Source organism: Lissotriton helveticus, chromosome 11, assembly GCF_964261635.1.
Source record: "Lissotriton helveticus chromosome 11, aLisHel1.1, whole genome shotgun sequence".
NCBI classification, from domain to species: Eukaryota; Metazoa; Chordata; class Amphibia; order Caudata; family Salamandridae; genus Lissotriton; species Lissotriton helveticus.
The window spans coordinates 1,097,570,585-1,097,596,617 of NC_136072.1; the positions used below are offsets into that span (position 1 = coordinate 1,097,570,585).

The window sequence follows — 26,033 nt, forward strand, 5'->3', positions numbered from 1 at the left end:
TTCGGGCTTTCAGCCCTCATCAGCCAGGATAGCTTGACTCCAGTGGCATGGAGAGCACAGGACCCACGCCTGGGCATACCCGGCCCACTCGGGGTAACAAATGCAAAAAGAACAATTGATGGACAGAATGCAGAACAAGTTTATGCACTCTTTGTTTAATCTGTAAGCACTAGTTTCATTAATGAGTTTCTCTTACTGCAGTAGGGTCTCTCGTGTGCAGTTGTGTCCATTGGCTTGTTTATTTAACTGGTAGCAAACAGGAGCTCTTCAGGGGCCATGGGGGACAGAGGAGGGCAACTCAGCGATGCCTTCAAGCATTTGGAATGCAGTAGGTCTTGTATTTGCGAGAGTTTAAGGTATTGGCATTGTAATAAAATGTCTTTTATTTATGTTTTAAAAACCAAAACAAATAAAAGGCATTGTTATTAACAATGCCAATAGTTCAAACTCGCGTAAATGCGAGACCTGTTGCATTGCAGATGCTTGTTAGAATGGGGTGACCGTCATTAGACATCCCTGCTTTGGACACCCATGCGAGGCATAGTAGACACAGGCAGGAATATCCATCACTGGCAGAAAATTCGGGGACATTGATTTTTTGTATTTTTCCAGAAAAAACTCTTGCTTTGGATATGTGTTCTTGAAAAACAAAAATGTTTGCTGTGCAGACGCAACAAACGTGGCACCCATTCAGCGAACAGTTCGGCCTTCAGAACAACCACCTCAGTGGCAGTTGCTCTGAAGGTTTGACGATCACAGACTAGCAGGCGAACAGCCCTTTGCCAAGGGATTGGTGACCATGGGCTCTGCTGATACAGTGGGCCACTTGCCAGGGTCCTAAATGACACTGCACATCTGTAGGCAGCAGTTTGTCAAACCTGGTGCATTGGTAAATGGTTCTTTATAATTTGGGAGATTTATGTCTGTGTTAAAGTGTTCCCCAATTCTTCACAGTGATAAATTGTGTTTAAGAATACAATGACTGTACCCATGATGGAGAACTGGGTTACTGGCAAGCGCCTTTCCCACAATATAATGTCTCTTGCATTCCTAAAAGTAAAATGTAGTTACATCTTTTCACTTCTTTATCTTCTCAGTGAAACTTCACACCACGGTTTACTGTGCGACTTTGTGCTTCAGTCTGGTTTCAATTGAGAGTGCCCTCTGTAATCAGCGTCGTGTCTCGCTTAAGGTAGAAGCGTGGTCTTTGATGATGGGTAGAACATGTATTCGTTGCAGTAGTGTTCATCTGTGCATGGTAGCCTATCCGTCCAACCAACCAGCTGAAAAATTAGTTATGTTATCTATCATTTGTGTTTCACACAACTGCCACTAGTGTGGCATCACTGCTGTCAACTTCTCCAGAATGATTACAGGGGTACATGTATGTTTGCGTGGAGAGTGTGTGCTTGTGGTACGTCCTACGTGGAGAGAGCAGCATACAGTTGCAGATCCTGACTCATAGTCTGGTCATATCACATCAAACAAATAGTTGCTGCTGGGCCTGCACATGTTCATGAAAGTGTAACAGTGTTACCCTGGTTCAGATCCTCCAGTCCCAGGCTGTCCGCTTGGCTGAGCTGAGTAGGAACTTAAAATACCATGCCATTTCATAAGATGACAGGCCATCCCATACCATACAATGACTGTCCATTCCATGCTAAAAGACAGACCATACCATACTATACCATGTAATACAATGACAGACCATACTATACCAAGTAATACAATGACAGACCATACTATACCATGTAATACAATGACAGACCATACTATACTGTACTATACAATAACATGACAGGGCATACCATACTATACAATGACAGGTCATAACACACCGTAGCATACTATACAGTGACACACCATACCATACTTTACCATATGATACAGTGAGAGACCATGCCATACAGTGACAGACCATACCATACAATGGCAGGCCGGGTCATACCGTACAATGACAGACTGAGCCATATCCTCCTATACAATGACAGGCCATAGCATACCATGCAATGACCAACCATGCCATAGCATTTTATACAATGACAGGCCACCCTTTACTATACAGTGACAGGCCATACCAGACCCTATAATACCATACAATGACCGGCAAAGCCATACTATATAGTGACAAGCTATACCATACTATTTCATAATATACAATAACGGGCCATACCACACTATGCAATGACAGGCCTACCATACCACCCTGACCTCACGGCCTACAGTCACCACTGTCAAAATCGCTGCTTCCATGAAGACCATTCAATCAGGTACCATCCACCACGCTTTCACTAAAAGACTCCTACCAATCAGTGAAGCACTAACACCCATCCTCAATGCCTCCGGCGACTCCTGGAAACATTCCATCTTCAGGCCCCTGCTCAAGAAACCATCCGCTGACCCAGCCACATTTTCCCACTGCAGACCCAGCTTACTCCTCACATACCCATACCTAAGGGCTGCAGCACTTATTGTGACACACACACACACCACACCACATCACACCACGCCACACCACGCCACACACACACCACACACACACCACACACACCCCACACACACCCCACCACCCCACCACCCCCGCCAATTTTAGGATGGGGAGCCCTACCCAATCAGAGACAGGTTCCTGCCCCCTCCCACTGGAGAGTGGCAGGATAGGGGGTGTAAACACCCCAGGAAAGGGTCCCATTGGTCCCTGACCTTCCCCTACATGTAACACCCCTAAATTTAGTATTTAGGGGCACCCTGAACCTTCCTTCCTCAGATCCCGATTCCAAAACTATAAAGAAGAACAAGAAGAAAGAAGACCTGCCGTGAGCAGCTAATAAGAGGATAACACCAACTGACTTGGCCCCAGCCCTACCGGCCTGTCAACCCTTGAACCTGCTCCTGCTAAATCCCGGCGTCTCTTGTGGTCAGCAACCTCAAAAACCCCAGAGGACCTGACTGCCTTGCTCATCCAAAGACTGGGACTCCCACGAGCAGTGGTGCTGCTCAAACAGCAACAACCCCTTGTGCCAGCCAGGAACCGCGGATCCAGCACACTCTGCACCTTCCGAGCCCGGCCTGTGCCTGAGTGAACAAAGACCACGAGGACATCCACCTGGTGACTGTGACGCCGAATCCAGCACCCAAGGACCCTCCTCGACGCCTGTAGCCTCACAACCAGGGACCCCTCCAACTGTGACCAGCCGAGAGAAAGATTTCCAGACACCCAAAGACACCCCTGCACCCGGCGCCCTCCGGCCCCCTGTGCCCTCCTCTGGGGTCCCTACCAAACCTAGAGCTTCCCAACTTACCTCTCGAAGAAGAATGAAGAATCTTTGCCCAGAGCTTGCAGCCTTTGTTTGTCTTGTTACTTTCCCATTGAAATACATTTGGCGCCCGACGGCCCAAAAGCACACTGCAACCAGCCGCCCGAGTGCCACTGGAAGTGCAGCATCTGGTCTAATCTACTTCCCCACTTGCCCTTTGTAAGTGACCAGGTTCTCAGCTCCCACAGCTGTGTGGCCTGCCTGCTAGCAGCCACCAACCAAAGGCCCCCTGCCCGCCATAGGCTAACATAGGGCCTACTCACTCTGCACCCGGCTGCCCCTGTGTCGCTGAGGGTGTAACAACTGTACCTATCTGACCTTGGGAGACCCCTGAGTTTTACCCCAGAACCCTAACTCAGCCAGTCGAGTACTTACCCAAAAAACGATAACTTGCATTTTTTCCATAGGGTAACATTGGCTGGTTTCATTTGGAAGTGTTGAGTTTTGAAACTTTGAAATATTCCTCAAAAATCATCCGATCAATGAAAACGAAATTACTCACCTGTTACCAGGAGAGATCCTGGTGCTGGAACTTTGTGCCCAGCACTGACCTTGAAAAGTAATTACAACTGTGATTTTCCAATAACTCAATTTCCTCCCATAGGATAACATTGCCTGGTTTTTGCAAGAAATTCTTCTGTGTCGATTTTCAAAACATACAAATATTCCTTAAAAATTGCCCGTATAACAAAAACTATTTATTTCAACTGTTTAGAGGAAATGCACCAGGGCTGAATCCAGGATCCAGCTCCGAGTAAGAAAAACATTTGTAAAGTGATTTTATTGCATTTACTTAAAACTTCCCATTGATCTCAATGTTATAATTGTGTTAAGATTGTGTTGCATATTGCAATAAATGTATCTATTGCATTGAAAAGTCTATTGCTAATTGAAAGTATCCAACTGTAGCAACTCATTCTGAGAAAGTATTTTTATACTTACTTGTGGTTCTAAAATAAAACAGCAATATATTTTTATATACAAAACAATTGGCCTAGAGTTCAGTTCTTGAGTGTGTGAGACCATTTGCTGACTGTGTACAACAAATGCTTTACACTGTCCTCTGATACTGCCTTACTGCTCGACCAAGCTACCACTTTAGAGAGTGAGGTTATATCTAACTTTAGCCTCTGCTAAACCTCTGCGGACTGTGGACTCTGTGCACACTGAACCTTACTTTGGTGCAGTATATACAGAGCCACTTTCTTACACTCACCAACTACCTCACCAACCACCAGCTCTTCGATGCCACACAGTATGGATTCAGGCCCAAACACAGTATAGAAACAGCACTCCTTGCCGCCACAGACAACAACCGCAAAATCCTTGACAGAGGAGACATGGCAGCCCTCATTCTCTCCATAGCATTTGACAAGGTCTCACATCCCATCCCATCATGCACCTGCATGAGATTGGCATCCAAGGGCCTGCTCCTTCCTAACCAATAGAACACAAGCTGTCGGCTTGGCACCATGCTCCTCTGAAGCCCACAAACTCATCTGCGGAGTCCCTCAAGGTTCACAGCTCAGCCCCATCCTCTTCAACGCAGACATTATCCCTCTGGCCAATGTCATCCATGCACACAGCATCAACAGCCTCTCCTAAGCAGATGACATGCAACTCATACTCTCAGAAAAGACCCCTAATACAAGAAACAAATTCACTGTCGGCGTGACCAATGTCGCTAACTAGATGAAAGCCACCTGTCTAAAGCTCAACACAGACAAGACAGAAGTAGTGATCTTCAGCAAGTACTCCTCACTGTGGGACTCCAGTTGGTGGCTGGCCGAACTTTGACCCACACCAAGAACCCACGCTAGGAACCTCAGAATAATCATCGACTGCAAATTGGACATGACTGCACAATTTAATGACGTTATTGCATCCTGCTTCCACACCCTGAAGATGCTGAGGAACATCTTCAAATGGCTCCCAAGCAACACAAGAAAAACTGTCGCTCATGCCCTAGTCACCAGCAAGTTGAATTATGTTAATACCTTCTACACCAGGATCACCAAGCAACTCAGTAGAAGACTACAGACTATCCAGAGCTCAGCAACCAGATTCACCCTCAACCTCCCGCACAGTACACACATTACACCACACCTCAGAGAAATACACTGTCTTCCAATGCACAAACACGCTCAACTCAAACTCCTCACACACATATTAAAGGCACTCCACAACTCAGGCCCCACCTACCACAACTTTTGCATCTCCTTCCACCAACCATCCAGACATCTTTGCTCCGCAGGATTCCTACTCGCTAACATCCCACGCATACACAGAACAAGAGGATGAGCTTTCTCTTACATCGCTTCTAAAGTGTGAAACAATCTCCCTCTCCACATTAGAGCTTCCTCCTCTCTTCTTGAATTCTGCAAGAAGCTGAAGTCCTGGCTTTTCAATTAACCAACCATCCATAGGTAGGAATAGGCATACACATCTGCCTAGCGCCAGGATACCCTTGAGGGTGATAGTGCTCTTTACAAATACACATACCATAACATTACATAATATACAATACAATGACAAGCCATACAGTGATAAACAATACTATACAATTACAAGTCATCATACATTGAGGGGATGTAGCATACAATACTATATAATGACGGGCCATACCATACCCTACAATGCGTGGTCATACCATACTATGTAATGACAAGCCATACCATACTATACAATAAAGGGCATTGCCGCGCCTCTATCATACAATACAATAACAGATCATACCATACCATACAACGGTAAGCCGTACCATACTATAAAACGGCAGACCATGACATACTATACTATGACAGGTCATACTATACCATACCAAACCACACCATACATACAATGACAAACCATAACCTACTATACAGTTACAAGCCGAAATACAATGACAGACCATAGGTTAGAATGCTATACAACGACAGTTAATCCCATATTACACAATAACAGGCATACCATCATCATATCATGCTGTACTACACAATGACAAGCTATACCATACTATACAATGAGACACCATACAATCCCATACTTTACATCAGCAGGCCATACCATACAATGCAGCCCAAGCCTTACCATACCATGTTATAAAATGACAGGCTATACAATACCATGCTATACTGTGACAGACCATACCATTTTATGACCATACAAAGACCGTCCATGCCATACTATATAATGGAGACCATACTATACCATAATATACAGTGACAGACCATACCATACTATGCTATACAATGGCTGGCTATACCATACTATACAATACAATGACATGCCATGCCACACAATGACATACCATACTATGACATACCATACCATACTATACAATAAAGGTTGATACAAAGTCAAAATAAACATTATTCGGATTTTTGCAAGAAATCCATAAAAGCACAGCAGAGCAAATGCATACATTTGAAACGCTCGCCCCTAGCCAGCGTAAAATATTACCATTTCTTGAAAACCCAGGGTAATACAAGATCAACATAAAATTATACAAAACATACTTCTCAATTACGTTAAAAATCACACTGGGTGAATTATATCCTTGCCGTTATAATAGTCTCATATCACAGGAGATGAAGGGGTTCTCGCTTATGACAGGGATGCTCTGGTTACAGTGCTTCTCTTGTAGACATTTTGCAATTACGAATGAAGTCAGAGCTTTGCAATCGCTGGAGAGAAGAGCGGTGTGAGTATTGGACTGGGCATGGGAGGGGCGCTAACAAGGGGTGGGGGTACAGAAAACAAGGGCATTCTACAATTTCAAACCACAGTATGGAAAATAGGAGGCGAGGGCAGTGTGAGATGGGGCGTGTTAAGAATGGAAGTCATGCTGTGTGTTGCAACACACACAGGACCCTGATGGCTGCTCTCAAAGCATTGCTATAATGGGGCCTCGAGAAGAGGGGTAGCGTTGGGGTGACATCAGGAGGGGGAGGGTGTTGGATGGATCAAAGCCTTACAGCTACTTACAAGTCCTGGACCAGGATTGACTGAGATCCAAGGAAGCAGCTGTCTGTACCCTCCCCTCGCTCCAGTGATGCCTACTGATGTCCCTTCCTGCTCCTCTCTCTCTAATCAGTACGTTTTCCTGCAGGGTCTAGAGTTGTCGACAGAGTAGACAGGAGTGGTGATGGAGGTTGCTGGAAACTGATCTCTTTAGTTGCCCACGGCTAGTGGGATGACATAGAACTTGAGGTTTATAGGAGGATCTCTGTACTGCCCGCCCTGTCTCCAAGCCTGGACAGGGCTCTAGGCCTGATCCTAAGCTGCCTGGTTGGTTTCTCCAGTGAGGCCAGTGCTCTACGCACAACAAGTTGGTACAAAAGGGGGTGGTGATGGACGGAGCATCGGAACCAATCAAACACTCACACCCAGTCAACAGATCTGGGTTTAATCCATCACCGTTCTTTAGCCCACTCTGCCACCCCAGTTCAGACATGGCCATATACAAATCAGTCTGACCCTGTGCCTCATGGGAACAGTCCAGCCCGAACTGCCAAGCCATGCCTTCCCTGGACCGGAAACAAGCTTCAGAGGACCGGTTTCTGGCATTTCAGCCGTCTTCAGCCCGGCTTGCTTGAATCCAGTGGCAAAGTGAGCAAGGGACTCACGTCTGAGCATACCCTGCCAACTTATGGCGAACAAAGTTGATCCCTCGCACTTTGCATCAGATGTAATCCTCATTCCTTGTTCAGCAAGAATTCCTGTTTGGGCGCAGATGACATTGTAATATTTTATGAATAACTCGATAAATCACATTGATAACATTTCATTTCAAGGCTGTCCTACATTTGACCTTTTTTTAAATGGTTGATATCTTAGTTCACAAATACTATTCAGTAGATCTGTTGCGAGTCTTCGTAACATGGGCCTAATGGAGAATGTGTGTTTAGGTCAAGCCTGGGCTGCTGTGAGGCATGCAGTAGTGGAGTATGGCGTTGAAGGCCCTCCCTGTCTCCGCACATATTTTTAATTGGCTTTTGTCATTGTCCTTCGTAAATGCTTGCTTCCGAGTCATTATTGAGCTTGTTAGTCCCTCCTTGGTACCACCTTGTCTGCATTTGTTACCTCCCATAATGACAAACTTTTACTGGTGTTGTTAGATGGTCTGCTTTATAAGTCGGTGAGCACTATTTTAATTATTGCTCTTCCCGTATTCCACCCACTCCCTTGCAGCACTCTGCCCGCTTTTATTTGAATTTTTACTAATGACGGTCTGCTTTAACTGCAGCGGCTGCGTTACATTTTTTTTTATTTTAGCTGCCTGGTCCGCATTTAGGGGGCACACATATTTATTTTGTTAACTAGCACCCATGCGGTGCTTTCACATCCATAGAGGCCTCGCCCCTTTCTGTAAACAAACCGCGTCTAAAGAAAGGTACGCGGCCAACATTAAAGTTAAAGCACAGTAAGGGCGCTTTTACCCCCCACCCCCCCCCCCCAAAAAAAAATCTGTCAACTTCACAAACGGATGCTTTTTTTTGTCAAAGCCCCCATTTATTTTTACTGTTGGACATGCCCCTTTCTTTAGACGCGGCTTGTCTAAAGAAAGGGGCGTGGCCTTCATGAATGTGAAAGCGCCCCATGGGCGCTAGTAAAAAACCAAATATTTGCAATGTAGTAGGTCTCGCATTTGCGAGAGTTTAAGGTATTGCATAGCCAATAGCTTAAACTCTCGTTAATGAGAGACGAATTGCATAACAAATGCTTGTTTTAGATAAGTTGGCAGACGAGTTTGAAGTTGGCCGTCAGATGTTATAATCAAATAAAGTACCCTTGGGAACCAGATGGATATCTCCTGCTTTAAGGAAATGTATTTCAGCGATTAGTCTCAATGTGTTACTGACAAATGAAAGAACAAGTAAATGCAGTGTGCGCCAGGAAGTCGCATGGGGGGTTCGTTACTGCCAGACCGAAGTTTTTGAAAAGTTCATGTATTTCGTACTTTTCTGTAGTTTTACTCTAGACCTTAGGAACATGTCTTTTACAACTATATGGCTGCAACCTAAGCACCTAGATAGGGATCAGAATCCTCTGGTTTTACTAACATACAGATCAGAATTATTGTATGTTAGGGTGCATCGATATCTTAAAACACTGGAATTAATGATGGGTTTTAGGAGGAGTTGTCCTACTGAACCTTGCTATGTTTGGCAGCCAAAATAAAGAAAAACTGTTCCCACTATTTTCTGGATCCAGTCACCAGACAAGGATAGTGCACAGCATGTTAATATGAAACGACCTAATGCTTCACAATTATTGTTACAGGCAGGATTTTGTTTTATTGTACATATTTATCAAAAATGTCCCATTAGATTTGCCTGTAGTACTGATTCTTGTTTCATTGATGTTATGGCTGTTATAAAGTGAAGAAGCCTGAATTAAGTTTTCAACTACTACTGTTCTGTTATAATAACCCTATACAGGCTGGAATTCTGTGTCATTGTACCCTATAGTTGGCATAGGCAGAAATGTTTTCTTTTTCATTTAAAATAAAGTACTATTTTAGTAGTTTAGATAGGAACTTTCCCCCCGTTTAGATTGGGTGAATGTCAAAGACGAGCACATATCTCTTTGCGTTACCTTGCTCTCACCCTGTCTGTATTCTTTTTTGCCTCTGTTTCTGATGTATTGTGTGTCTATATTGATGTGGCGTGATAGAATCAGGAACTGATGTCAATTGTTTTCACCCCCAGGGAGGAAAGGAAAGATCCACTGTCGGCGCTCGCACGAGAATACGGGGGCTCAAAGAGGAACGCGCTTCTGAAGTGGTGTCAGAAGAAGACAGAAGGCTACCAGGTAAGTGTGACCAGCACCTTCGGGCTGATGGCTGTGGTGTCCGTCTGTTACTGCTGCAGACAGATGGCTGAGACACTCTGCTGACATTTGAAGAGGTCTTTTAGACTTGAGGAATCTTAGCTTACTCAAGGCTCGGTCTAACCTTAAACAATAAACATAACAAATGCCTGTAGATGATAACATCCTCGCTTCCTAGGTGTAGGAACCCGCTTAGCAGCACATCAGAGACACCATAGGCTCTTCAGTCTTAAAGGATGATTGTTTTCTGTTACTCACAACAAGTCACAAAAATGTCTACGGTTCAAGAAAACCAATGTCAGAGGAGAGTGTGTCTCAAAGTACTTGGGTCATCTAATGAGACCTGTAGGGCTCCTGATGACTGATCAGAGTGCCTCCCATTGGACTTGCCTCATCATATGAGGTTGCATCCTTTAGGACCCTTTGTTTTTATTTATTTATTTATTTATTTGTGTTTGATAGAGCACAAACTTGACCCGTTAGGGTATCTGAGCGCTTTGCAGGATTCACAAGTTGTATACAAGAGACTTAGTGGATACATTTGGGATAAACACAAGAAAACTTGACCCGTTAGGGTATCAGTGCTCATTACAGGATTCACAAATTCTACACAAGAGACTTGGGGTGGGGGGAGGGGGGTGGTAATACATTTGGGATAAACACAAGTAAAACTATTTATGAGAAATAGGAGGTCCCAAATCCCAGGGTGGGATGCCCAGACGTGCGGGTGGATAGCATCCGGATAGACCAATGAGAAGCAGTAAATGGAAGCAGGACAAGGTCGCTGAGGTGATTTCAAGGCAAGATTTAGGAGAGGAATTTGCCCATTAGGAAGGTTTTGGCATCCTTTTTAAAGTGTGCCAAAGATGGAATTCTTCTAATTAATGGATGAGTGAGTTCCATATTCTTGGTGTGCCCCCTGAAAAGGCCCTATTGTAAGTTATTTTTTTTTCCGCAAGTGTGCTGGTTGGAGCAAAAGGTCTCTGGCGGGACAGGAGTTTATGGCTCCTCTGGATACTACAAGGTTCTGGGCAAGAAATGCAGGGGAGTTTCAGTATAGAGCCTTGTGCGTGATACATGCCAATTTAAGTTGGATTCTGGCCTCAAGAGGAAGCCAGTTCAGAGCTTTCAGGTGCGGTGAAATGTGGTTGAATTTCCTTGAGCCTGTTAGAAGCCTGGCAGCCGTGTTGAAGCAGGATTTTAATGGAACCAGGGAGGTCTTGGGTAAACCCGAGAGGGTAGAGCAACCATATTCCAGTCTAGAGATGACTAGTGCCTGGCCTGCCATTTTTAGGTCGGGAGTGTCGAGGAACGATTTGAGTTTCCTATGGTAGCTCAGGTGAAATCTGGCTGATTTGGCCATGAGTTCATGTGGTCATGCATGTTCAGGCTGCAGTCAAGGGTTATTCCAAGGGATTTGGCAGAGTCCACTATTGTCGGTGGACAGTTTAAAGCTGTGATTGCCTTAATCCATTCCTGATTGTCAGGGTTGTGTTTGGGTAGGTAGATTAGGAGAAATTCTGGTTTTTTTGCGTTGAGTTTGAGCTGGTTAGAGGTGAGCCATTGGACAGTCAATTTCAAGGCCTCATTCAGGGAGAGAATCTCCCAGGAGAAGAGATTTTGATGTAAATCTGGGTGTCGTCGGCATACATATGATAGGAGAGATTTGCAGTGTGTAGTACTTCGGCTAGCAGTTCGAGGTAAAGGTTGAAGAGGGTGGGGTACAGGGTTGATCCTTGGGGGACTCCAACCATGATCGGAGAGGGAGCGGACAGGTTACCGTTGATTAGGAATCTCTGTGACCGGTTTTGGAGGAAGGACCTAAACCATTCAAGGACAGGGCCATCCAGTCCCATCCTGAGTTTGAGGCGTTCAAGTAGTTTTTCATGGTTGACCGTATCGAAAGCTTAGGGTAGATCTAGGAGGATTAGGAGACAAGTTTTGCCTAGGTCAAGGGCGCAAAGGGCATCATCCACAATGTGGAGAATGGTGGGTTCAGTGCTGTGCCCAGGCCTGAATCCGGATTGGAGGTCATCTAGTAGGTGGAAGTTGGTGATGTGTGGACTCAGCTGCTGTTGCACACATTTCTCCAGAACTCGGACAGCCTTAAATCTTTAAAACTGGGACTCCGCCAAGCCGAGCGCCACTGGCGTAGAAACTACGACCCCTTAGAAAAACTACAATTCTTAAAACTTTCTGGAGAATATAAACAGGCAATCTCAGTCGCCAAAACTGCTTATTTTTCCACAAAAATTCTTAACTCCGCGCAAAAATCCAAACAATTTTTTGCCATTGTGGAGGAGCTCTCTCACCCGGACAGGGTGACTATTAAACCCCACCCATCCCAGGCTCTATGTGATTCCCTTAATCAATTCTTTACAGACAAGATCAGCAAAATTAAAAATAGTATCTCCTCTGGATCCCCAGCGATGTCCCTCACAGGGGCTATCCCCCCTCTAATCCCCATTCCCTGACCCAGCTTCCCCCCATACTAGAAGGAGACTTTCTCTCCCTTCTCAATTAAGTTTCATCTGGCTCCCCAACGGACTGCTGCCCTCCTGCGATTCTCCGTGCTGCCTTCTCGGCTTGCCCTGCCCCTCCGCTGGCCCTCCTGAACAACTCTCTCCTGCTCGGTGAGGTCCCCAGCCAGTTTAAGAACGCCGAGGTGGTGCCCATACTAAAAAAAAACAACGCCGACCCTGCGGTTATGGGTAACTTTCGTCCCATCTCCCTTCTCCCTTACCTGAGTAAGGTACTTGAGACACATGTGACCAGCGTCCTCAGCTCTTTTATTGAAGAGTCTAACTTCCTAGACTCCCAGCAAGCTGGATTTAGACCTGCCCATTCGACGGAGGCGGTCATCCTCTCCGTCATGGAGGAACTCCGTAGGGGCGCCGACTCCAATATTAGTCAAGCTCTCATTCTCTTAGATCTATCGGCGGCCTTTGACACGGTTGACCACACCATCTTGGTCGACCGTGTCAAGGAGGCGGGCATCGGTGGGTTGGCCCTCAGCTGGGTCCGCTCTTTTCTGACGAACCGCCACCAATCTGTCCGACTCTCCCAGTTTTCGGCTGACAAGATGAAGCTCACTTGCGGCGTTCCGCAGGGCTCGTCCTTGTCACCACTCCTATTTAATTTGTATCTCACACCCCTGATCCGCTCCCTCCGGGGAAGGAATGTCACTGCATTTAACTATGCAGATGACATTCAGCTTGTTTTTAACCTTGATTCCTCGGTCGAAGCGATCCAAGACTTTCAGTCCACCCTCTGTCATATCAGTAATTGGATGGGTGCTCATCATCTTAAACTTAACCCCGACAAGACGGAGCTTGTTCTTGTCGGAGGCCCCTCCAACCCCTGGAACTCTTCTTTCTGGCCCCCTTCCCTCGGCCCCTCTCCCTGCCCCGCTGACAAGGTGAAAAGCTTGGGAGTTTACATCTCCCATGATCTTTCAATGAAGCACCAGGTCAGTGCCACTGTGTCCTCCTGCTTTTTCCAGCTCAGGAAGATCCGGAAAATAGCCCATTTTTTGACCACCGAGGCCCTTACTCTGGCACTGCTGGCATTAGTCATCTCCCGGATTGACTATGCCAACGCCCTATATGTAGGCATTCCACAATATCAAATCCAAAGACTTCAGCTGATACAGAATCAGGCAGCCCGCCTGATCTATCATCAACCCAAACACCTCCATGTTCGTCCCCTGCTCAAAGCCCTGCACTGGCTCCCTGTATCGGAGCGTTGCAAGTTCAAACTAGGTTGTTTGACCCATAAATCTCTGGCCGGTATCGGTCCTTCCTTCATCTCGTCTCTCTTGCACCCCTACGCTCCCCCTAGGCACCTTCGCTCCTCTCACCATGTGCTCCTTCAGACGCCCAGGTTCAGGCGCAAAAGACACGGTGGTCTCAGATTCTCTTTCCGTTGGAACTTAGACTCTCTCCCTCTTACCCTCACTTTAGGTCTCTTCTCAAAACTTACCTTTTCTGCAGCATCTATACATAAGCACTCTTTCCCTCCCCTTCTGTGCCTCTTCCCAAGTAAGTGAACAGCGCCAAGAAACTGTCCGGTGTAAGTCGCGCTTTACAAGAATTTTTTACATTACATTACATTACTTTAGCCAAGAGTGGGATATTAGATATAGGTCTAAAGTTGTCAGGGGAAGCGGGATCCAGCGACGGTTATTTTAGGATGGGTAGGACTTGGCCGGCTTTCAGAGAGTCCGGTATCGACCCCTGTAGAAGGAAGGCGTTAATTATTGCCGTCCAACTAGGAATGCGGCAGCTAGGTAGTTAGAGGAGAGTGGGTCATTAAAGTGGTTGTTCAGGTTTAAGGAGGATAGAATTTTCGAGACGGAGTGTTCGTCATACACTTTGAAGTTGTTCCAGTGCACTTGGTTTTTGGGTGATGCCTGGGGGTACAGCGCGGAGGGAGGAGGCAGATCCGGTAGGGGTTGGGAGTAGGTGGCGGATCGAAGTTCGTTTCCTTGGGCAGTGATTTTGTCGGAGAAGGAGGAGAATTCCTCTGATGATATTGGGATTTTAGTTTCTGTTTTTTTTTAATTTACATTTCTTTATTGGTATTTTTAACATATACAGCACACAACACTTAACATGTAATCACATCACATTTGTATTTACAGGGGTGACAGCCCATGCGGCTTAGCTTAACGTTGTACAGTTTGCCCCTAGTGCCCATGACCTGGCACGTCCCTGCAGCTCTACAGTCCCACATACAACAAATAACATATAGACATATAATCAATGGCGTTTGGTGCTAGGGCTAGCCGTCTGGCTGGCCGGTGTGTTAACAGGTGTGAACTCTTGACCGGCACCCTGACCCGTTTCCTACTCTGACAGAGAGAGAGAAAAAGGGGGGAAGCGGGGAGATTTTAGGAGGGGGGGCGACCTTCTCTCGTTCTTTGGAGTGGGGATGGACCCCTCTGTAGTTTCTTGGCTGGGAGATTCATGGGGGCTCGTAGGGTGCTAGGAACTTGTCCAAGGAAGCCCACATACCCCTGCTGGAGTTTTTCCAAGGTGTGTTACGTAAGGCTGTAATGTCGGCTCCTCTGAGGTAAGTCACCCAATTAATCCACCCCATGAACGTGGATTTGGAGGTGCCCTTCCAATTGGTGAGAACTATCTTGACTGCTGCTGTTAGCAGGAAGTCAAGGAGATTCCTGTCCTGTTGTGAGTCTATATCTGATGTTATAAATGCGGTGGTGAGAGAGGCGAACTCTTCTTTAAGTGTGCAGCCTATGGCTTTCTTTATGAAGGTAAATATTTTTCCCCAAAATGTTTTGACCTTTTTGCAGTCGAAGAAGAGGTGTGCCAGGTCTTCCTGTTATCTGTCGCAGTTCCAGCAACGATCATTTTCCCTCAGCCCTAGGGCCGCTAATCTAGCTGGGGTCCAGTAGGTCTTGTGTAGAAGCCAGTATTTTGTCTGGGCTAACACTGGGGCGATCGTGTGTTCGATGGGGACATCCAAAGGACGTGTCTCTCCTGCTCGCTGAGTGCGGTGTGTTTCTTAAGAGGTGTTGGCTAGTTTGTTAGGTTGGTTTTGGACCATTTCGAAAAGCTTGCGAGGTCTGTTCTTGGCGTTCCCAGGTTCCGATTGGAAGAATTATTCTTTTTGAGTTGAGGATGTTCCTAATATAGGCATTTCTGGCATGGCGGAGAAGTTTTAAATGTGCGGCTGAAGGGTGCTATCTCCAGTTTCTTTCTGTCTGCCGGAGGGATCTCCTCTCGCTGTTGAGGGATTCGTTGAACCAGGGGTTTCTGTCTTTGATTTGGGTTCTTTTTAATGTAAGTGGGGAAAGATCATCAAGAATGTTAGTTATAGTCGCGGAGTAATGATCGTTGAGGTCATAGACCGTTGTGATATGGAAGGGGGGTAGTGTCAGACTTGCAGTGAGCCGCCAATTCCCCGTGATCAAGGTTCTTTTTTTTAATGTATATTTGTATTGATTATAACACAAGAGTAAAAATGTACATATCAGGTGTCATTTGGCGAAACAAGTTACAATAGTGAACGGGCAAAGAAGTCGAGGAAATACACTACAGTTATAGGCATCTGAAAAATATCAATACCAGCTTAGAACTAGGGCAAAATATACAAGTCAGACAACCGTAGGCCATCATTATCAGAACCCGCCCACCAAGGAGACAGGATATATAGATTGAACACTCGACACACAAATACGAAAAACAAAAGGCTCAGGAGAATATGCCACATCTCTTGTGAAAAAAGGGGGAAAAGGGAATAGACAGGTCATAGAACAAAAGAAAGGAAAAAAAAAAAAACACAACCCCCACCCTGCACCCCTGCAGATGGCTACGACCTAACCCACTAGCAGCGTGCCTGTCGCCCCCTAAACTACACCCCAAGGAAGGGAAAAGATGGAGGAGGAGACATGTTACAAAACGATACGGGCTCCCGGACTCCCCTCCCCCCCGCCAAAGGCAGACGTCCCCTACCGTGGTATTAAGCGAATCATAGCAAACTAATAAGCAAACCGATAGGGGAGCCACCGAAAGGGCCGTCCCGCCCAGTCCCCGGCACCACAGAGGCAGCAAATCCCTTGTCGAACACAACCGTTACACCAAACCCAGACAATCAGAATCCCATCTGGCCCTTACTCCCACAGATACAACCCAGCAGAGCCAAAAGAAAGTCACTGTACCGAAGACAAACAGTCAAATTCAGCCCTGGCCCTTATGATCCATTGTACACACCCCATCCAAGAGGACCAATATAGTAGCAAAAGAGTCAAAGCGTTGATGAAAAAGGAGATCAATATAGCCTGGAATGGTCAAAAAGGTTAAGTCTCGAAGTCTGTCAGAGACACGAAAGTCAGTCCAAAAGGTATCAGCGGAGGTATCCAAAAGAGAAGAAAGAAGTGAGGCCTGTGCGGGCGATAACTTTGCCGATCTTGCTAGTTGTTCGGGGGTTCTGGTAACGTACCGTTGTAGTTGTGTGGATACAATTGGCTCCAGTGTCTGATTATGTTCGGGGTCCTCCTCTCGAGGTAGAGCAAGCTTCGTGGGGGTCATCGTATGTTGCAGGTCTGACAAAAGGCTGGAGTCCGGTCCCAAACAAACAGTCTCGATACTTGCAGCCAAATTGTGGAGAGCAGTCTCCATTTTCAGGCGAAGAGCCCCGATGGCGGCCATTACGGTCCCCGGGGTCGGTCCACACGGCGTCCGATCCATCTCTGCGTGAGCGATAATAAAGCAGATCTTCAGCCCCGGAGGCCGGCTACTCCGGGGAAACCAAAAGGCGCGGAGTGGACGGAAGCGACTGGCGACTCATAGGCTTGGCACTCTTTACAGCGCTGCCGAGAGCGGGGGCCCCACCCACGGACCCCGAGGCTGCAGCAGGGTCCCGGGACGTGGCCCCCACCCACCGCGGCAACCACGTCTCGTCGCCGTCGTCTAGTATTCGCCGGGACCAAGACCACCACCAGGATCGAGAATATGTTCCACTCCGATGAGACCGGACTCCGCCGGGTACCCGCTGGCGATGTTGTTCAACTGAAACCCGGCTGGGTCAGTACTCGAGGCCCCGGCTCAAACACTGGAGTAGGCCCGAAAATGAAAGACGGTGTAACTTCGTCAAGAAAGGTGATAAAAACTCCGGGATTGCCCCCCTGGGCTCAGCAACGATTCAGACACGCGGGAGTCTAGCAGGAGGTCAGGATAAAGTTTAGGATAAGTCCGCCAGCGACGGAGGTCGACGGAGCCGGGAGCTTATGCGGCCATCTTGGTTGCTTGCGTAGCTCCTCCCTCCGTGATCAAGGTTCTTGGTGTCTCTGACCCAAGGTTTAGGAATCACCGGTTGCGGTGCCCTTGTCTTGTGGGTACCAGGTAATAGGAAAGTTATAGCGTGGTGGTCAGACCAGTCGCATGGGTCTAAAGAGATAAGCTTGACTGTTGATTCCTTAGCGATGATCCAGTCTAGAATGACGCCATTTGAGAGTTTTGGGAGTGAGTAGGCTTTGGTAAGGGCTGGGTCGGCCAGGAGGTGTTTGATGGTGTTAATTTGAGGATCCTTGAAGTCGTTCCAGTGCAGATTTAAATCACCAAGGAAAATGTCTTTAGAGTTGGTGGAAGCCTTGGCTGTGATGACTTCCTTGAGGTGGTCAGCGAAGGTGTCATTCATGCCAGGGGGGTGGTAAAAGATGGCAGGCTGCACAGTTGGGTGGCGTTGCTGCCTATGGAAAGTGCAAGGTATTTGCAGGAGTCTGTGGAATCTGCCAGGAGTTCAGTGTCATGTCAGCTATTTGGTATGGAACTTAGTTCATCTTAGGGTGCTTCCTTAGGACTGTCATGTCACACTGTCTCTCAGGTGCTGACTTCAAGACACCCGGGGATACAGTGTTGTCAGCTTTGATTTCCAATACTATCTCGAGTTGTCTCCAGGAGCTGCAGCTTGTGGAATCGGGCTTAAAACACCAGCATGCAAAGCTCTATTGGATAAAATGCCAGAATTGGCCAAAGGTGTTATGAGCCTCTTGGCTCCATTACACTCTTCTTTCACACCTGCCACTCGCTCGCCCACTTCTATCCTGACTTAATATATTATATACATACCTTCTGTCAACTCTTCTAGTTTTCTCACTATCTCAGCTCCCATTTCGAACCTGTCCCCCTCTCTTACTTTTTGTCTATTTATATCTCCATCTGCATCACCCAGGGCTAACACAAGAAATTTTACCATCCCAGTTCAAGGTACGTTTTTCCATACCACCCACTCTAGAAATGGTGCCACATTTCCTGTTTCTACTGGAAACATGACACCCCCTGCCGGAGCAGGCTAAGCATCCATTGTGTATTCTTGTCTCCCAAAAAAGAGGCCATGCTCTCTCCAGTGTCCCACATCATCCTCTTTTCTCACAGCTGTTAAACATTTTTTTATTATTCATCCTCCATCCTCCTTCCTTCTATTAAAAGCATGATCCTAATGCTTTTTCACCATGGGAATTCCCTCTGGTATTCTTAAAAGGTAGAGTATCTCAGCACATGTGCGAAATTCCAGAACACTAATTAAAACGACATTGGTCATGTTTCCGAGCCCAGTCAATTAAAAAAAAACATGCTTGAAACAGCAACGTGTACTGTTTTTTTTATTATGTAAATAGCCAAAATGGTATAAACAGCTGCACATTTGGTTGCAAAACATGACTTAAAATAGCTTAAGCGACTTAAACTAAAAACAGGAAATAGTACCCCAATTTAAAACAGTACACATAATACAATTCAATTGTACCCCTTTAAGAACTTTGGAAGAATGCACTATCCCATCATGTCTAGCAGAGTGTTGGATTGTTTATTTTGAGGTCACGCTGTTAATTGTGAAGATCTTTTATTTCTTTTAAAAACAAACTAAAACGAGCTTTCAGCCCGCCCAATGCTTAACATTGGTAGGCTTACTTGTCACTTTCAGTTACCTGCTTTTCATTTGTCTGTGTGTTTATCTCTTTGTGGAGCATGGACCACGTACAGATTGATAGCTCTACCACTGTCCTTTTACTCCTTGGTCGAGCTAGAACACATGCGAAGCATGTCTAGCTCGACAACTATAGTCAGCCGTCTCCTGGGAATCTGAGACAGGGGCCAGGCACGAGCGTCGACTTCACCTCGTGGGCGCGCACGCCCAGCCCGGCGCCGTGCACATCCCCTGCCTCAGATTCCCAGAAGTGCACAAACACACACATGCACACACAGGCAGGTACACACACGCGCGCGCACGCACGCACACATAGAGCCCCCCCACACACACACGCATACACACACGCGCGCGCGCACACAGCCAGCCCCACCTCCCCACTCACCGGGTCTCTTGTTTTAAATTCTCGACGTCGGATAACTGTCCAGGCTATGGGATGAGGGGACATGCTAAATGCAGCTGGACGAGCTCCAGGACTCGTGCGTGAAACGTAAACATTCGGACCTACGTGCTTTGGGGGCGCTCGCTCCTGTTCGCTCCTGTTCGCGCTCGCTCCTGTTCGCGCTCGCTCCTGTTCGCGCTCGCTCATCCCAAAAAAAAAGCAGGGGCGGGAAGACGCTGTACGTGTTTTCGACTGTCTAGCCAAACGCCAGCCATAGAGTTCAAACAAACTAGAGTGCCTACCCACCAGGATGCGGTGGAGCAGCACTCGCGATGCTTGCGGGAGGAGGGTGCTACGGGCAGGGCGGCCACAGTGCACGGGGCGGCGGTAGGACACAGGCACGTCTGGCTGCCGCCCCCCCCACACACACACACTTTCTATTTAATGGATCGGATGTGGATGGTAAGGGTAGACTCGAGGCCGGTGATAGTAAATGTTTCATCAGTTTCCCGTTCCGGGCTAATAATAGCTGCGGACTGCGAGAACCTGCTGTTTGGCAGGCAGTGGGCGGCTGCTCCGGAGATGCTGGGAGCACGCACGACTCCTGTCCAGGGCAGCCATGGAAGCCCAGGTGCACGCATCTTGTAATCAAGCCACGCTTACGCTGCATGCCGCACACCGTAGCGTTCTCACTGCAGTCTAGGGATCCAGCATCCCCGCAGACTGCCACGCTGTCCCTTCTTCACAACAACCATGTGTGCCAAACATCCCTCCTATCTCCTTTACCGTAGAAGTCATGCAGCCCACACCACTCAGCACAAGCTTCTGGCTTGTCGCTATTGGTACAATGTTTATGGGTTGCACTCACTGCTGTTGGTCTCTTCGACCTAAGAAACCAAACACACGTACCTGCCTGCTTCATCCACTTCTAGAGGCGGCAGCCATACAGGGCGGTGATTCCACCTGCCCCATGTGTTAGTGGAGGCAGCAACGGGGTGCATACCAGTCTATCAACATTTAATGCCCTGTGTACTAGAAGTGGACGGCATACCTTGTTCTGTGTACCACTAAAGTTAGCAAGGACCAATTTAAGCAGCTCTTAACTAATGTGTATAATGAGACCGCCCAGACATGATGGAATGTGTGTGTCAGGCAGCGCAATGATGTAGTGAAGAAGGGGCTAGGAAGAGATTAGCACATGTTGAAAGTCTGGTCCACGCACTGTGGTCCTTGAGCACGCCGACAAACAACCCCGTGGCCCTGGGAAGGGCCTCGTCATGGTAACAGCGGCCGCCAACAGGGGCTCTTGCAAGGAGGAATAACAGACCGATGTGGAAGCAGCAGCTAGAAAGGAAGACCAGAGGCAACAAAAGTAAGTACCGAAGGCGCCAGCCCACACGTTCCCAAATACAATGTGTGTTTTGTACATGAAGTTAGTTGCTTCTTGTAATGTGTGCGTGGACGCTGAAGTAAAAACAGGATGTGGCATAACGGCCGGAGCTGCCGACGTTGGAGCTGGGTTACCGGGTTCGAGACTCCACCTCCTGTGGTTCTGAGCAAGTCACTTAATCTCCCGGTGCCTAGCAACACCTTCAGGTCGAGTTCGTGCTATATAACACTGCAAAAAGCAAAACAAAGTGTGATTTTAACTTCATAGGGCTTTTCCCCGGCATGCCAAAGCTGCTTTCCTGTGACTTTAATCATAGGTACCTCTTAGCACCGCTGATTGGATGCATAGTGATTCTCAAAAGAGGCCATGCCGAATTCTAGGCCTGCGTACTGTATTTCGTGCCAGTGTGGTGCTGGGCCACAGCTGATGACAGGCATCCACTCACGTGACACATTGTTTGCTCTCGGGTTACTTGTTCTTTTTGTTTTCTTTTAAGAGAGCATGAAAAAGTAGGACACAACTGTTGTGCTTGTTTATATATTTAACGTGCCCTGCATTGCTTGGAGTATATACAACAGAAGAGCTTAAACGGACACACAATGGAGTTTAATTAAGATAGGGAGGGCATATGTTTACCAAGCTCTGTTGCGCCATGCAGACCACCATACCATGAGTAGGGGCATAACGCTGGCCCCTGCTGCCACAAGTTGCCTTCTCTCCCCTTCTTACAGCAGCGTGCACCACACAACCCAGTGTTTCCCCATATTGCCAAACTGGTGCCTCTAACCCCCATCCCCCATGTGCAAATCACTCTTGCCCTTCATCTGTGGCTGTCGCACCCCACAGTGCCCGGCACCGCAACTCTATCTATCTATCGCCCTCACTCTATCTATCTATCGCCCTCACTCTATCTATCTATCGCCCTCACTCTATCTATCTATCTATCGCCCTCACTCTATCTATCTATCACCCTCACTCTATCTATCTATCGCCCTCACTCTATCTGTCTATCGCCCACACTCTATCTAGCTATTTATCGCCCTTACTCTATCGCCCTCACTCTATCTAGCTATCTAGCTATTTATCGCCCTCACTCTATCTATCTATCGCCCTCACTCTATCTATCGCCCTCACTCTATCTGTCTATCGCACTCACTCTATCTAGCTATTTATCGCCCTTACTCTATCGCCCTCACTCTATCTAGCTATCTAGCTATTTATCGCCCTCACTCTATCTATCGCCCTCACTCTATCTAGCTATCTATCTATCTATCGCACTCACTCTATCTATCTATCGCATCACTCAGCATCACCACAGCATCACTCAGGGGCACCACAACATCACTATGCGCTACCACAGCATCACTGAACGCCACAGCATCACTGAACGCCACAGCATCACTCGTCGCCACCACAACATCACTCAGCGCCACCACAGCATCAATCTGTGCAACCATTCAACAACAAGTGGGTCAAATATGTTCTCTCAATGTTTCAAGCTTTATTACAAATGTCACAAAAATATGTCAATATTTCACTTCTGTTCTTGTCGTCGCAATAAAATACACTAAACATAATCTTCACAAAAGTTATTTACAAAACTTTAAGCTATTGCCATTATAAATTACAATAACTTTTATTTAAGTATTAATTATTTTAAAAAATTAAAAGCCATTGTTATTTGTAATATCAATACATCGAAGTCCCGTAAATACAACACATATTGCAGTACAAATGCTATAGGTGTCACATTTGCGAAAGTTAAAACTATTGGCATTGTAAATGACAAAGCTATTAATTTCGCTATTTTCAAAACCAACACATAAATAAAAAATGTCATTTACAATACCAATAGCTCAAACTTTCCTAATGCGAGACCTATTGCATTGCAAATGCTTGTTTTTATATTCTTGCTTCTCTGTTAGTTGCACCTGCCATGTCCCTCACATATTTCCTTGTTGGTGCTTATTTTATTTTTCTGTAGCACTCCATCAGAGTGCTTATGTTTTTAGAGTTCTCTCCGTCTGTTTCCCCAACATACCTCTCCGGGTTGTTGTCCCTTTGTGTTTCCCCCAAGTGGTGAGCTCTGTCCCTCATCAGCTTTCCCTCCTGCCCTCTGGGTTGTTCCTTCTGCTTATGTGCTTTCACCACCCTGCACTGCTTCAGACCTCCATGTTCTGTGTTGCTTTCTTTGCCCGTGTGGTTAGAACTTGTGTGCTCACTGCTGCCTCCGTCACTTCCTCCTACAATACCGGTCAACTCACACCATGCCACCGTGTGACATACAATATCTGCTCCCATAACACTGTTTCCCAGTGAGGAGTCGACATCACATGATGGCAGGGAAAACTATCTGAAAACCACTGTAAGTAATGGTTTTCCAGATTGTTTTCTGAGGCGTTGAACTGCTGACGACCATTAAGGGGTGTGAAAAAAGACATCGGCACCAGCCTTAGCAAGCTTTTTTTGTGTTGAGGAGGGCTGGGGTGTTTAAAAGTGCCTCATAGGTTCTTCTCATCAAGAGGCCCTGGCCCTTCAAGGCCCTGCCCCCACTCACACCGTAAGATTATTCTTCAAGTTGGCAGGTATGCTCCTATACCTCGGGAGCCCCTCTGACACTTTATACTGTCTTGTGATTGAACTGTCTATTATATACTTTTGTGTCTGTATTGACGGTTGTGAGAGTGGTAGTTTGTACTGATGGGGGCATCAACTTGCCAACTATGTGGCTTGATGCTATGCTCTTTTTGCAAGGATATCTGTTGGGCACAGTTTTGAATTGCCACAGGGCCTACACAGCTCTCATTCTTCCGAAGTCCTTAGAATAAAATATGTTCCCTTGTTTTGGGTATTATAACTATTTATGTGCGGGTGGACAATTTAATTTGTGCTGTGCACCGTAACATTAATGCTTTCTCCCCAGTGAATTAAGTCAAACTTGCAAATGCTGAGAAATGATTCTGTATGCTGTATTCTATATATGTATGTTGTAAAAAAAATTGGGATATTAGTTGTATAAGGTAAATACCTATCTCCAGTAATAAGTACATTTCCTTGTCAGGGTGAACATCTAAATTGGTAAATAAACCATAGTAAAATGTAATAAACAAAATGACACCAAAGGACAAAAAAATCAAAAAGGGGAACCGGAGAAATGAATTTTAAACATTTTAATATTGAAATAGCGCCAAGAAGCACAATGTGCCAATGATATCAAGTGGCCACGGTAGAAAAAGCCCTAAGCACAATTTGACGCTGACCGCGATGGAGTGTAGGTCAAATAAAATGAACCGAGTTTGTCCTAAAGATATTACCTTCTGACTTTAGTCTTTTAAGTTCCAATCCAGCACTGGTAGTACACTTCTGTAGCCCTACAAGACCCCAGGGGAGGCACTTAGAGACTCACTGGGTGTCAGGCGAGGCCAATTCACTTCCAGTTGCCTCTGGGTAACTGCTGGAAATGCCTCTTGGAGCATGTTGTATCCCTGTATCTTGAACAGTAGGTCAGCCATACGAACCTTGGAGTCCACTTATTTGTCCTGGGTACAAAAGGGAGCAGGTCACATCTTCTAGGATCTTCATAGAGTCTCAGACTTCTGGTCCAGTAATCTTATAATCTTCGACAAGCGCTGGAGTGTTCTGCAGTAGGTGCCTGGAGATGACACATTTATGCCTGGCACAAGCTTGTGGCTAGGAATGACTCCTGGGGAAGCCCTTCCCAAAGGGGTAAATGTTCCTGGGGCTAACCCTACCCTCTTTGCTAATTTTCAAGATGGCTTAAGTCTTCGGCAATGCTAAATTTGGGCTTTGGAGCTGGAGATGTGTGGAGAGTGTACTATGGTAATCATAGGGTTCATATCATTAAAATCTAGTTTTAGTGTGCCCCTGTACGCACCCACAAACTCAGAGACAGAAGTCTGATAGAACAAAGCTGAACCTTAAGCAGCTGGACAATGGATACATACAAAAAATGTTGGCATTCTGTTTCCCTCCTTTGAAGTGCACCCCAAATGTTACTGTAAACCCAGCAGACCTGCCAAACTGGTCTTAACACTCCAGCAGGATCCAACACTGATGTCAACAAGAGGTCCAGTGGGATGGAGGACGATCTGACTAGGGGGAAGAAAAGAAGGGTTCAAGCTTTGGTGACAGGGTTTGGGCCGCTTTGAATTTAATCAAGTTCTTGGGTCCAGACCACAGGTCATCCTTTCAAGGACACAGTGACACCTCCCCACAGCCAAATCTGTCTCTATCCTTGGATTGGATTACGTTCACACCTCATTCACTCCTATTGAAAGGCTCATTACTGGCTGGCTGAAGTGGGAGAACAAAATGCAGATTTAGTTTCCAGGGACTTCACACGAGGCAAAGGCAACTTTTTAAAGTAGTCTTTCCAACATATTCATTTCAAACCTGCCTCCCCCCCCCCCCCCCCCCCCCCCCCCCAGTGAACTAGGCTTATAATAAATATTTCAGAAAGTCAAGGCTGTAACATGCACCCTGCCTTAAGGGCAATAGAGCCTGCTTAGGGGTGACTTACAAACATTTAAAGGGAAGGTTAGGCAAAAGGGTTTATTTTGACATGTCAAATTTGCAGTTAAATCCGGCACTGCCACGCTACTGGTGACAGCATCAGTTATGTTTACATGGTTACTGCTTAATGGGTGCAGCAGTCCACTTGTGA

The 26,033-nt window shown here is 46.6% G+C and overlaps 1 protein-coding gene across 1 annotated transcript in view; it reads left to right on the forward strand.

Moving 5' to 3' along the window:
- The window catches only part of SPECC1L (sperm antigen with calponin homology and coiled-coil domains 1 like), a 622,366-nt gene that overhangs the window by 472,990 nt on the left and 123,343 nt on the right, over positions 1-26,033 (forward strand). Inside the window, exon 13 of the mRNA XM_078667759.1 lies at positions 10,010-10,112. Coding sequence (XP_078523885.1) covers positions 10,010-10,112 — 103 coding nt within the window. The remainder of the gene's footprint in view (positions 1-10,009; positions 10,113-26,033) is intronic.